The 14,390-nt window shown below is 38.4% G+C and overlaps 1 protein-coding gene across 1 annotated transcript in view; it reads left to right on the top strand.

Moving 5' to 3' along the window:
• ryr1a (ryanodine receptor 1a (skeletal)) overlaps nucleotides 1-14,390 on the top strand; it is a 78,091-nt gene that overhangs the window by 23,425 nt on the left and 40,276 nt on the right. The window contains 26 exon segments of the mRNA XM_052117077.1: nucleotides 5-91; nucleotides 243-469; nucleotides 1,019-1,463; nucleotides 2,620-3,183; nucleotides 5,906-6,106; nucleotides 6,216-6,327; nucleotides 6,595-6,735; nucleotides 6,956-7,229; nucleotides 7,395-7,509; nucleotides 7,823-7,955; nucleotides 8,820-8,914; nucleotides 9,005-9,140; nucleotides 9,556-9,742; nucleotides 9,886-9,997; nucleotides 10,088-10,208; nucleotides 10,327-10,496; nucleotides 10,889-11,109; nucleotides 11,952-12,042; nucleotides 12,129-12,269; nucleotides 12,443-12,606; nucleotides 12,707-12,785; nucleotides 12,887-12,976; nucleotides 13,091-13,231; nucleotides 13,795-13,872; nucleotides 14,012-14,087; nucleotides 14,208-14,331. Coding sequence (XP_051973037.1) covers nucleotides 5-91; nucleotides 243-469; nucleotides 1,019-1,463; nucleotides 2,620-3,183; nucleotides 5,906-6,106; nucleotides 6,216-6,327; nucleotides 6,595-6,735; nucleotides 6,956-7,229; nucleotides 7,395-7,509; nucleotides 7,823-7,955; nucleotides 8,820-8,914; nucleotides 9,005-9,140; nucleotides 9,556-9,742; nucleotides 9,886-9,997; nucleotides 10,088-10,208; nucleotides 10,327-10,496; nucleotides 10,889-11,109; nucleotides 11,952-12,042; nucleotides 12,129-12,269; nucleotides 12,443-12,606; nucleotides 12,707-12,785; nucleotides 12,887-12,976; nucleotides 13,091-13,231; nucleotides 13,795-13,872; nucleotides 14,012-14,087; nucleotides 14,208-14,331 — 4,325 coding nt within the window.

The following is a 14,390-nucleotide window of genomic DNA, read 5'->3' as shown; positions in this document are numbered from 1 at the left end:
TCAGGTGGAACCCAATACGAAGCTGTTCCCTGCTTTATTTTGTGTGCCATCCAGCCAGAATATGTTACAAGTGGAACTTGGCAAATTAAAGGTCATTATGTCCAAGAGTTATGAGCATTAAAGTTGCTGTCTGCTGCTGTACTACTACACATATTGGAACGTAAACTCTTAAATCGTAAACTTAATCCTCAGTCTAAACAATTTTCCAGCTCTTATTTTTTACTCTTATTCTCTTTCTCCAGAATATAATGCCCATCTCTGCAGCCATGTTCCGCAGTGACAATAAGAACCCGGTTCCTCAGTGTCCTCCCAGGTTAGATGTTCAGATGTTGACTCCAGTCATATGGAGCCGAATGCCTAATCACTTCTTGGCCCCTGAGACTGGCCGTGTGAGTGAGAGACAAGGCTGGAAAGTGCAATGCTCTGAACCTCTCATTATGATGGCATTGCACATTCCAGAAGAGAACAGGTATTACTTTAATATGGAAATATTTTTTTGTGATCTGTTTCTTTAAAAGAACCAATGATCAAAAGGGAAAAGGTGTAAAAATCACAATAATAATAATAAAAAGAGGTTTTTGGGGGAAAATCCAAATAAAACTTTACATTTAGTACGGGTGTGGTGCATTTTGTGTTTTTGAATGTATTAGGATTGGCAAACAGACATCTTGAATTTGCTTTCAGAATGAGAAGTATGTCATTTCTGCACCAATAGCGTAACCAAACGAAATTTCAAAATAATGACTGTTTTCAAACAGGTTTCCCGAGCACTCCCTGATTACTATTGGTTTGACAAACCAAGATAGTCCCACCCCATTGGTTGAGCCAGTGTTGCTATGTTAGGCTGGCCAGGATACTCAAACAACAGAGCAATGTTTGGATAACACCACAGTGTTTACACTTTTTGGAAAATCAACCTTCAGATGGCTTACTTATAGTTGTCTCTGCATATTAAACTGGGCTAGGGGAAAGTATCGAGAAAATGACACCTTTTTACATAATTTATTTTATTCTCCAGATGCATTGATATCCTGGAGCTTTCTGAGCACACAGATCTGATGAAGTTCCATTACCACACTCTGAAACTGTATGGCTCAGTGTGCGCTCTGGGCAACAACCGCGTTGCACATGCCCTCTGTAGCCACGTGGATGAATCACAACTCTTCTATGCCATCGAGAACACCTTCCTGCCTGGCCCCATCCGCAGCGGTTACTACGACCTTCTCATATCCATGCATCTTGAATCTGCCAAGCGAAACCGTTTAATGACCAATAAAGAATTCATTGTTCCCATGACGGATGAGACGCGCAGCATCACTCTCTACTCAGATGCTGAGAAGGCCCATGCACTACCAGGAGTCGGACTTACAACCTGCCTGCGACCCAAACTACACTTCTCTCCCACTGGGTTTGTGGGCACTAATGCAGACCTCTACACCCTCAGCCCCGTATTACCTCTGCAGGTAGGTGAAGGCAATGAGACTTTTCTCATTGGCATATTGTTAATAACCACAAAATATCATATAGACTCTTCCCTTGTTTATTGAAAAATAAATACAAAAATCTTTTCTAAGTGGTTTCTCTAATGTCCATTTAAATGATTATTTTTTTTAATTAATGAGGGTGGAGTCAAAATGTTTGTGCTAATCAACAATATGCCACAAATGCTGTCAATTGAGCTTAACTTGTATTCAAACCGGAACATTGCTTTAAATACTGTTGGGTAGAGGCTAGGTGGAACGTGCCTTTTGGTATGGCGGTTCAAGTGAGCAAGTTCCAGAATCTGTATAAATTCTGCAAAAAGAATATTGATGGCAACTGGCCTGAAAATGTTTATATTATTTATTTACCTAAAGCTATTTTTCCCCTAAGTAATATAATTATACATTCTAAAACGTTTTTATGCTTAGTTGACTGGGTGCCTGCCAGCTAAGTGCACTGAAGCTCCACTATAGGTGGAGTGTCCCTGATGTTTTAAATATTATTATGGAATCAATAAGTTAAGCTCAATCGACAGCATTTGTGGCCTAATATTGATTACCACAAAAAATAATTTTGACTTGCCGCTCCTTTTCGTTAAAAAAGCAAATATCTGGGTTACAAGTGAGGCACTTAAAATGGTAGTGAAATGGGGCCAGTCTGTAAATGTTAAAATACTCATTGTTTCAAAAGTATAACCTCAAGACATAAACAATAGGTGTGTTAACATGAGTTAAGTGTGATAACAAAAATCATTAGCTAAACTTTTCTGTGTAAAGATATAGCCAATTTTAAAACTGTGTTGCTATGACGATGTAAACAACTTTACAGCTCAAATTAAACACTAGTTTTAACAGAAGATTCATGTAAGTGCTTTTATAAAATGATAAGCTTCACATTTCTGCCTTTTAAAACTGGCCCCATTCACTTCCATTTTAAGTGCCTCTCTGTAACTTTGATTTTTGCTTTTTTTATGAAAAGGAGGTACAAGTCGAGATAATGTTTTGTAATATTCAACCTTATGCCACAAATGCTGTTGATTGTGCTTATCTTGAATTAAACTTGGTTAGTTTGTTAGTTTTATCTTAATTTCTATGTAGCTAACTCTATTCTTGTCTCTCTCTCTATCTCAATCTCTAGATGCTCAAGGACCATGCCCTCAGCATGCTTACAGAAGCCGTGCAGGACGGAGGGCAAGCTATGCGCGATCCTGTAGGGGGCAGCGTCGAGTTCCACTTTGTGCCCATCTTGAAACTCATTAGCACCCTGCTAATAATGGGTGTGTTTGACGACAGCGACGTGAAGCACATCCTGAAGCTGATTGAGCCTTCTGTGTTCAGCAACGATGCTGAGAGCCCGACTGAAGAACTAGAGGCCACCAAAGCAGGAGATGCTGAAAAACAGTTGGCCTGCAAAGAGGAAGGTATGGAAGTAAAAGAGGAAGAGGAACTAAGTGAAAACGAGGGAGAACTGATGGACGAAGGAGTGGGAGAGGAAGAGGAGCTTGAGCCTGAGGAGGAGGAATATGAAGAACAGGTGGAAAAGGAAGGGGAGGAGAGTGAGCATGATGCAGAAAAAGTGGACAGAGAAAAAACGGCTGTTGGAAAGGTGGAGGAAGCTGGTGTAGCAGAGGCAGAGATAAAAGAGGAGGATGTGGGTGAAGGACTGCTGCACATGAAGCTTCCGGAGTCTGTCAAACTTCAGGTATAGAATGTCTGATTCAAGATATTGACTGCCCCAAACCCCAAATGTTCCAAGTGTATCTCTCTGCATCCCTCAAGATGACAAGGAACACTTACTACACACCATGCCCACTTAAAATGTCCCCCCCCCCCATGCCCCCCCCCCACCTTTGGATCATAAAGCGATTCTATTGGCTAAAAGAACTAATAAAATCCTATGCAGTCGCTGTATGATTCATGATGTCTGAACTGTGTAAATATAATAGAAAATATTTTTTTAATTATATTTCACACATCATATTATTAAAACGATGACATAAATGGTGAAATTAAACACTTCACTTTTCTGTTATCTCCAGTTGCTTACAAGCTAACCGGTTAGGCTCTTCACTTTGCTCTTTATTTTCATCAAATTTCTCCTCACTGTTGCCACCTAGTGATATGGCGGTTGTGATATTGTATGTTCAACAAATACAACAAAAACAGTGAATGAATATAACATCCAACTGTTGCAAGTCTTAAAGCCGAAGTGTATAATTTCTGTGCCACTTCTGTGCCAAATGGAATTGCAAAAATAAACTTTTTCAAAACAGCTTTCTGAATACACCCCACATCTCCCGTTAATCAAACAAAGAGATAGTCCCGCCCCCAACTCACGGCATTGGTTGAGCAACGTTTTTGGGCTGGGTCTAAGCGGATCTTTCAAAACAAACAGAGCAATTTTCATAGCGTCACAGAAAAAACAGTTGTCTTTCCATATTAAGCTGGGTTAGGAGAAAGTATTCTCATAGAAGTAGTTACATACTTTAGCTATAAGCATTTCTCTGGTTATGTGAACAGGGTACCTGCGGGTCCTTAAAATGTATTAAATTTACTTTTTAAAATTTAAGCCCATAAAAAGTCTTAAATATCTTAAATTACAAGAAGTCTTACATTTTGTTTGCTGAGGTCTTACATTTGGGGTGTGAATAGAGGAGATGCTTAAAAGAACAGAATCTGCCTGCGTTAGTCAAAATCATCTCTCTCTCTCGTACATCCATCATTTAGCAGCTGTCGCTTGAGTTTAGTGTGAGCTAAAAAAAAAAAAGTTATAATATAATTATATAAATATTAATAATATACATAATATATATTCTCTATATTTAATATTAGTACATAATCATTTTTCAGTATACATCATAACTAATTATGCCACACAGTTCTCTTTCATAATTTAATCTGTTAACATTTACAATAGATCTTGTCAACTTTAAACAGCCATTTTTAAGGTAACTTAAGAGTTTTTAAATTTACTTGAGATATTTCACACAAAAATGAAAATTGTCATCACTTACCTTCATGCTGTTGTAAACCTTTATGACTTATATTAGTGGATATCAAAGGAAATATTAGGGATTTTCAGTCACCATTCACTTACACTGAATTAAATAAAGACACAGTGAATGAGACTCAACATTTTGCTTAAAATGTCCTTTTTTGTTCCACGGCAAAGCAAAATTCATTCAGACTTAAGGGTGAGCAGTGATGACAGAAATTTCATTTTAAAATGAACTGCCCTTTAACTACCTTTTAAAGGTATCAGCCAAGAAAAATATATAAATGTTATACAGCACATATTAGACCTTATTCACAGCAGTGCCATATTTGATTTTTAATGGTAATGACAATGAGGCTGTGAGGGGATATATGTACCATCTTTTCAAGGGGCTGTACTGCAGTTTAAAGTGTTTTTGGATCGTTCTATGTACAAAACATTGATAAAATATATTTTCAAGGACACTCAAACTCCAGACAACATGAGTTGTGGAAAATCAGATGTGATCTAAGAGCTTTTTACAGCTTTATACCATGCATGCCATTGAAGAGATGTAAGTCTATCCCTCACAGCCTCATTTCCATTCCCATTAAAAAAAGATTTTGCTGGAAAGTTGTGTTAAAATGATCTCCTCAGTCCAGCCAGCTCTGTTGATGGCTTGAAGCCACAGCAGTCAATGAGAGCCTTCTGAATTATTTTTAAACAATGTAATCCGATAAACGTTTACTTCTACGTATGGTTCTTGCAACCACTTCCGTGTTTGACATAAGTGGTGACATTGCCAAAGCATTGGTCTATTACGTCATGTCTTGCTGGAAAGCAAGTGACTAAAGAGAAGGGGCACAATATAGACTACATACTTTAGGCTACATGTATTCCTTTTTTAAAAATAATTTGTATCCCCAATTTGGAATGCCTCATTCCCACTACTTAGTAGGTCCTCACAGTGGCGTGGTTAGTCCCCTCAGTCCGGGTGGTGGAGGACAATTCTCAGTTGCCTCCACTTTTGAGACAGTCAATCCGCACATCTTATCACGTGACACATTGTGCGTGACACTGCGGAGACTCCACATGTGGAGGCTCATGCTACTCTCCGCGATCCATGCACAACTTACCACGTACCCCATTGAGAGCAAGTACCACTAATCTCAACCATGAATAGGTTACCCCATGTGACTCTAGCCTCCCTAGCAACCAGGCCAATTTGGCTGCTTTGGAGACCTGGCTGGAGTCACTCAGCTCACCCTGGATTCAAACTCACGACTTCAGGGGTGGTAGTCAGTGTCAATACTCGCTGAGCTACCAAGGCCCCCAGGCTACATGCATTCTTAATGAATTAATTTTGAGTTTTAATGCTGTATTAACTTTTGATCATATATATATAAATCATATATTTTTCTCTTTAACTCAATCTTCTCTCTCATTTTAGATGTGTACTCTGCTGCAGTATTTTTGCGATTGTGAGCTACGTCACAGAGTAGAAGCCATCATCGCATTCTCTGATAAGTTTGTCAACCAAGTGCAGACCAATCAGAGACAGCGATATAACGAACTCATGCTGGCTTTCACAATGAGTGCTGCAGAAACTGCCCGCAAGACCCGCGAATTCCGCTCCCCTCCGCAGGAACAGGTACTTGCCAATCAGTAGAGAGAACACTGTGTTAAACCACAAACGTTTGTATACAAGTTTGACAAAGTACATTATGTTCTTTGTGCCTGTGTGTGTTTTGGTTATATAGGTGAACATGTTAATGAACTTTAAAAACTGTCCTGAGGAGGAAGATTGTCCTGTTCCTGTAGGTGTCCGCAACGACCTGCTAACATTCCACCATGACCTGTTGGCTCACTGTGGTCAGTTTAACCACACAGACTATAGTCAAGCATTTACAAAATATATTATACAGCTGTTTAAAATAGCAAGAATCGATACAGTGTAGTGTGTATTATTGTTGCAGATTCGACTGTTTTGTTTTTACCATGAACTTAGTATTCGGATGCTGCTAATATGCCACCCATTTCCACATGCACTTTGTGTTGAGCATCTTTCCAAATATCACTGCAAAAGCACTACAAAAACATAGTCACAGATTAATCTCTTTCTCCTTGTCTCTGCTACAGGTGTGCATATTGATGAGGAGGAGGAGGAAGAAGTGGTGGACAACTCTGTCCGTGGACGCATCCTGAGACTGGTGGAGAAAGTTAAAAACCTGCGTAAGAAGCCGGAGGCCGAGCCTGAACCTGAAGAAGAAAAAAAACCTAGTAAGATTTTGTTTTTCATTTATATTTGACTTCAATAAATAATAAGATGAAGTAACAATCATATATTTAGGCATGTGTGGAAATTATGATGTAACAAAAACTGTAAACCGATACAAAATACAGATTACAGACACAAAGTTATCATCTCAACATCTCAAGTTTTTTGGCCAGTCTTTTTTTCCTTACCATTATGACATGAACCATTTCTCCCATCTCACAGGTACTCTTCAGGAGTTGATCTCCCACACTATGATTCACTGGGCTCAAGAGTCTTTCATTCAGAACCCTGAATTGGTACGGCTTATGTTCAGTCTGCTACACCGGCAATATGACGCCCTGGGTGAGCTGATCCGAGCGCTGCCCAAAGCCTACATCATCAACGCCGTGTCCGTGCAGGACACCATGGAGCTACTGGAGTGTCTGGGACAAATCCGGTCCCTGCTCATTGTTCAGATGGGTCCAGAAGAGGAAAGGCTGATGATTCAGAGTATTGGGTGAGCACATGAACGCACCCTAAAAACAGTTCGTCCCTCATCAGAATGGCAGGAGCACCAACAAAATGTTTTCTTACATCTTCATTACAACTTCAGTAGATAACAATTACAACTTAAATACATATCTTCAGCTCATGCTGCAACCATCCTTGGTTTCCCTTTTAGGAATATTATGAGCAACAGGGTGTTCTACCAGCACCCCAACCTGATGAGAGCTCTGGGAATGCACGAGACTGTCATGGAGGTTATGGTGAATGTGCTTGGAGGTGGAGATTCCAAGGTGCACAGGCTCTAATAAGAATTTTTTGAATTATTTATCACAGATGATAATAATTTGACTGTACTATTAAAGCATGTGAAGAATCACACACGAAAACTATATTTTAAAATGTACAAATTTCAATTTCATAACAAATTTCCATCAAAATGAATAGAGTAATCTTTAAAAATAACCTAAATAAAAATTATAATTATTTAATATTATTTTTAATAATTTAATTTAGAAAATGTTTTGTTTGAAATTGAAATGCGTAAATCTTAAAAAGATTTATATTTGCACTATATTGAATTCACATTTGATTTGCTTTCTGCAGGAGATTCGGTTTCCCCGAATGGTGACCAATTGCTGTCGTTTCCTGTGTTATTTCTGTCGGATCAGCAGGCAGAATCAACGCTCAATGTTCGATCACCTCGGCTACCTCCTACAGAACAGTGGCATTGGGCTGGGTAAAGCCTGATGCTTAGGAATTCAAATGAACTTTGAAGGGATAGTTCACCCAAAAATGAAAATTATCTCATCATTTACTCACCCTCATGCCATCTCAGATGTGTATGACTTTCATTCTTCAGCAGAACACAAAGATTTTTAGAAGAATATTTCAGCTCTGTAGGTCAAAATATTGAAGCTCCAAAAAGCAAATTAAGGCAGCATAAAAGTAATCCACAAGACAGAGATTAAATTAATATCTTCAGAAGCGATATGAATTGTGAATTGTGAGAAAAAGATCAATATTTAAGTCCTTTTTTTACAATAAATTATCCTCCCTGCCCAGTAGATGGCGATTTGCACAAAGAATGCAAATTGACAAAAACAAGAGAAAAAGATGAATGTGAAAGTGGATACTGATTGTAAAAAAGGACTTAAATATCGATCTGCTTCTTACCCACTCTTATATTGCTTCTGAAGATATGGATTTAACAACTGGAGTCATATAGATAGCATTTATTCTTCCTTTATGTGCTTTTTTGAGCTTCGGCATTTGATACCATTCACTTGCATTGTATGGACCTACAGAGATGAGATATTCTTCTTAAAACCTTAGTGTTAGGTTAACCTATTCAGCAAAAGAAAAAAGTCATACAGATCTGAGATAGCATGAGGGTGATTAAATGATGACATCATTTTCATTTTTTGGTGAACTATTCCTTTAACGTTTTAAGTTTTTGAACTTATCTGTTTTTAAGCTTGTCTTTTTCACCTTTTTGTACATTCATGTTTAAATTTAGGTTCAATCTAATCTATTATTCTATTCTTTATAGTCATTGCATTAATTATAACAATAAATGTATTGTTTAATTGCTCTCTTTTAGGAATGCGTGGCTCCACACCGCTTGACGTAGCTGCAGCATCTTGTATTGATAACAATGAGCTTGCCCTGGCTCTCCAAGAGCAAGACCTGGAGATGGTGAGTCTAATCTAAAAGTAAATCGAAAACTATTGAGTCAAACATTCGTGGCCCCAACAAAGATATCTCATGCTGTCTTTGTTTGTGCAGGTTGTGAAGTACTTGGCAGGTTGTGGCCTTCAGAGCTGCCCCATGCTCTTATCGAAAGGTTACCCAGACATCGGATGGAACCCATGTGGAGGAGAGAAGTATCTGGATTTCCTGCGCTTTGCTGTATTTGTCAACGGTTTGTAATTGACATGTGTGATCATTGGCGGAAATCGCGGGGGGGTCAGGGGGGTCAGGACCCCCCCTATCTGAGGCTTGTCCCCCCCTAAAATATCATTAAAATATGTGTATTGTAAATAATATGATATATTCTTAAAATAATTGTTTAAGAAATAAAATAATACAAATGCAAACGGGGCAACAACAAAAAAAACCTTGGTGTCCCCTTCAAAAATTGCTCTTGAGAATTGTTATGTTTATTGTCCCCCCCAACATTTTGATGAAATTTTTGCCCCTGTGTGTGATTATAGTTTTAGAATATCTGGCTAGACAAAAGAGAGCATGACATGACTCCATACATCTTAAAAAATTATAATTAATAAAATGTAGAGTAAATAAATATAATAATTCTAGGTACAATGTTCTCCCTGCAGGAGAAAGCGTGGAGGAGAATGCTAACGTGGTGGTCCGGCTGCTGATCAGAAGGCCTGAGTGTTTTGGGCCTGCGCTGAGAGGAGAGGGGGGCAATGGTCTGCTTGCTGCCATTGAAGAGGCCATTAAGATTTCAGAGGATCCTGCAAGAGATGGACCCACTGTTAAGAAAGACAGACGCTTTCCAATGTACGTGCAAAGAATCTCTGTACTGCCTTACTATTCAGTACATTAAAACATGGTACTGTCCTGTTAGCTGTTCTAACAGTTTCTGCCTGACAGTTCAGTTTGATCTTGTGGGCTCACTGTCACTTATTGTTGTGTTTTGCTAGGTTTGGTGGAGAAGAGCAGCATGAGGAGAACCGAGTGCACCTGGGAAATGCCATCATGTCCTTTTACTCAGCTCTTATTGATCTGCTGGGTCGCTGTGCTCCTGAGATGCATGTATGTGTGCATGAAGGAGTGGTATGGAATAATCTTGGACTGATTAGGCTGAACGTCTCACTCTTTCTGTATTCTGTCTTGTTTTTATAGTTGATCCAGGCTGGTAAAGGTGAAGCGTTGAGGATCAGGGCCATCCTTAGGTCTCTTGTGCCCATTGAGGATCTGGTTGGTGTGATAAGCTTGCCAGTCCAGATACCTGCTTTAGGAAAAGGTAATTCTCAGTTAGGATATGGAAGATGAATACATAGTGTCTTACTACTTCAAATTACATAAGTATGTAGCTGTCATTTTTCAGCCACAATAATTTATCCTTTTTTTTTTTTCTTCAGATAACAGCATCATCGAGCCAAAGATGTCTGCAAGTTTTGTGCCTGATCACAAAGCACCAATGGTGCTGTTCCTGGACAGAGTGTATGGGATTGATAACCAGGACTTCCTGTTGCATGTACTGGAGGTGGGCTTCCTGCCTGACATGCGAGCAGCAGCTTCCCTGGACACGGTAAGAAGCATTTACTTTACTATCTGTCTTCACTTAGAACTATGTTTCCTGTGATGTTATTCACATGATAAAACTTGACTATTATATCCGGAACATCTGTGGACCTAGCTTAGTACTTGGCACACATGCTCTGACACCTTGAGGTATGGTGCTTACATGGGAAATGTGTAATTTCTTGTTCCCCCATCTTCGCCCATAATTTGCTGTATTCTCTATATTATAACTTCCTATAAAGCGATGAGCAAAAAAAAAAAGAATTAAATTATTTAATGTTTTTGTTTCAACAGCAAATAAAGCCAGTTGTTGTGGCCACAATTTGCTATTAACTCAGCTTCAATAACCTTTATAAATCATGCGAGTCAGCCACAACTATCTATCCTGTTCTTTCTCAGGCTGCGTTCAGTACCACAGAGATGGCCCTGGCTCTTAACCGTTACCTTTGCTCCGCTGTACTTCCTCTCATTACTAAATGTGCTCCTTTGTTTGCTGGCACGGACCACCGCGCCATCATGATTGACTCCATGCTCCACACAATCTACAGACTGTCCCGAGGACGCTCTCTTACCAAAGCTCAGAGAGATGTTATTGAGGAATGCCTCATGTCTTTGTGCAGGTCAGTGCCATTCACTACTACACATATAATTAAAGGGATAGTTCACCCAAAACGTTTTATTCTCTCATCATTTACTCACTCTCTTGCCATCCCAGATGTGTTTGATTTTCTTTCTTCTGCTGAACACAAAGATTTTTAGAAGAATATATTCATCTCTGAAGGTCCATACAATGCAAGTGAATAGTGGCCAGAACTTTGAAGCTCCAAAAAGCACATAAAGGCAGAAAGTTTCTCACACAAACCTATCATATTGCTTCTGAAGACATGGATTTAACCAATGGAGTTGTATAGATTACCTTTATGCTCCCTTTATGTGCTTTTTGGACCTTATGTTCTGGTCACCATTCACTTATATTGTATGGACCTACAGAGCTGTGATATTCTTCTAAAAATCTTTGTCTTCAGCAGAAGTAAGTCATACACATCTGGGATGGCATGAGTGTAAGTAAATGATGTAAAAAGATGAACTGTCCATTTAAAACAACACACAGACATTCAAAGGTTGATTTACAGATGAGTTCTTCATTAATGAATATATTTTCTTAATTGTACTGATCAGGTGGAAATAGATCAACAATGCTAATTAACTGGCCGATAATGGTCCCTGATTGGCTGATTAACAGAAATGGACATTCTGCTTAGTGTAATTTCCAAAATCTACCATCTATTTGTTATCATTGAATTTGATTATAAATCTACATTATATTGGCAATGCTGCTCTCTAGATATTGGTATTGGCGTCAGCTATAATATAACCCATATCATTAGCCCCTATTTAAGATCAAATCTTTTTACCATTTTTCATTGTTTGGGAAGCTTATTGAGAAATATTTTTGGTACAGGTACCTGCGTCCTTCCATGCTCCAGCACCTTCTCAGGCGATTGGTATTTGATGTGCCAATTCTGAATGAATATGCAAAAATGCCCCTTAAGGTATGGGATTATCTCATCATACAGCAGTACGATGAATTTTAATTGGTTGCTACTGTTTTCCTCATCTGTTTCTTATTATTTTGCAGCTGCTTACTAATCATTATGAGCGTTGTTGGAAATACTATTGTTTGCCCAATGGCTGGGCCAACTTTGGCATATCTTCAGAGGAGGAGCTTCATCTCACTCGTAAACTCTTCTGGGGAATTTTTGAATCTCTGGCCCACAAGGTGGGAATAGATCCTTTTTTACTGTCACTGTATTTACTTAAAGATACTATTACTGAACTATGAGTTTGGCCATTATCCTTTAGCATATTCTACCCCAACGACGCAGTCTAAAATTCTCATTACATTTATAAATCCTTTTTTCTGTTATTTCTTCTCTAATTTGTGTCCAACAGAAATTTGATGCAGAGCTGTTTAAAATTGCAATGCCCTGCATATGTGCAATTGCTGGGGCAATCCCACCTGATTATGTGGATGCCAGCTACTCCTCTAAGACAGAGAAAAAGGCTTCTGTTGATGCTGAAGGCAACTTTGACCCCAAACCTGTGGATACCACAAAGTACAGAAGATTTGTTTATTGAGAGCTTTTGTATATGCAGGTTGACTAACTGACTTTTAAATAAAATAATTAAATATCATATTTATATGTTTTTGTACAGTACCATTATTCCCGAGAAACTGGATGGCTTCATCAACAGATATGCAGAATACACACATGACAAATGGGCTTTTGAAAAGGTGTGTTTACCCTTCATGTTGATGTTGTTGTTGCTTTGCTGCAAGTGTTAATTTTCTGTATAAAGTTTTGAAATATTTACTGGTGCCTTACAACCCCTCAGATCCAGAATAACTGGACATTCGGTGAAGTGCTGGATGAAAATGCTAAGACTCATCCTATGCTCAGGCCTTACAAAACATTCTCTGAAAAGGTAACAAATCTCACATCAGATGAATTTCCCCCCACACAACAGACTTTGCAAAGCTTGTTAGGTTAGTGTTAATGCCTTAATCCATTCACTGCAATTAATTTATCTTTGGATTAGGATAAAGAAATCTACCGATGGCCCATTAAAGAGTCCATAAAGGCCATGATTGCTTGGGAGTGGACACTGGACAAAGCCAGAGATGGTGAAGAAGAGAAAGTAGAAAAGAAGACAACTCGCAAGATCTCGCAGACTGCACAGGTAAGATCAGAGAAATCACTGTGTGGGCAAATATACTGAGATGCACAAGTGCTGGTTGCATGCACTGTTGCATCAAAACTGCAGGCCACATTTTTGTGATGTGATCTTATGTTATACAAAAAATGGCAAGACAGAGGAAATTTTTAGGGGTTTTCGTGCTTTCCTGAGCCTATGTCCTACAATTATAATTTTTTTCTCTCCAATTGTTTTTTAGTTTATCTTCCACATGCTAATTGTTAGCTAGCAAGAAAAAAGTAATTCTCATGGGTTGCCTTTTGAGGAGAAAAAAATCAGAGAAAAAAAGATATATATATATATATATATATATATATATATATATATATATATATATATATATATATATATATAAATTATAATTAATTTTTTTTGCCTGAGGAAAAACAAACATTGAAGGATGTGGGCTCAGGAAGGCACTAAGACACCTACAAAAATTAACCTTGTGGTTCAGGGCTTCTGTAGATATACAAGTATAATTTCACTAAATGATGAATAAAGTTTTATGTAATTGTACTCTCAAATGTAACACTTTTTTCTTACCATAGGCCACTTATGACCCCAGTCATGGCTATAGTCCTCAGCCCATTGAAATCTCAGGCATGACACTGTCCAGAGAGCTTCAGGTAGGTCCTACATGATCAAATGAATAGAGGCTGCTTTTACACTTTAAGCGCAAAGAAAGACTGCACAATCCAATAAAACCAATTCAATAAAATATATATAGTTACGACTTACAGCAATAATCCACACCATTTTTTAAAGTCCATGTCAGAACAGCTGGCAGAGAATTACCACAATACCTGGGGACGGAAAAAGAAAATGGAGCTACAATCAAAAGGTGTGCCTCTTTAAAATGGCTGCAGATACCAATACACATATTTTAAATTCTGTTTTTTTTTTTTTTGATAATCATTTTAGTTCTTCAACAACTTTGTCTCTCATATGTGTTTGTAATTAGGGGGAGGGACACACCCTTTGCTTGTGCCGTATGATACACTGACAGCTAAAGAAAAGGCAAGAGACAGGGAAAAAGCACATGAACTGCTCAAGTTTCTGCAGCTTAATGGATATGCTGTGACCAGGTATAATCTTCAATGACCAACAGAAAATCAATAGTTATTAAAAATAATAATCACTATAG

This window comes from Xyrauchen texanus, chromosome 44, assembly GCF_025860055.1.
Source record: "Xyrauchen texanus isolate HMW12.3.18 chromosome 44, RBS_HiC_50CHRs, whole genome shotgun sequence".
In the NCBI taxonomy this organism is placed as follows: Eukaryota; Metazoa; Chordata; class Actinopteri; order Cypriniformes; family Catostomidae; genus Xyrauchen; species Xyrauchen texanus.
Note: the sequence above shows the minus strand (reverse complement) of the source record. Positions and strands in the feature narration are given on the sequence as shown.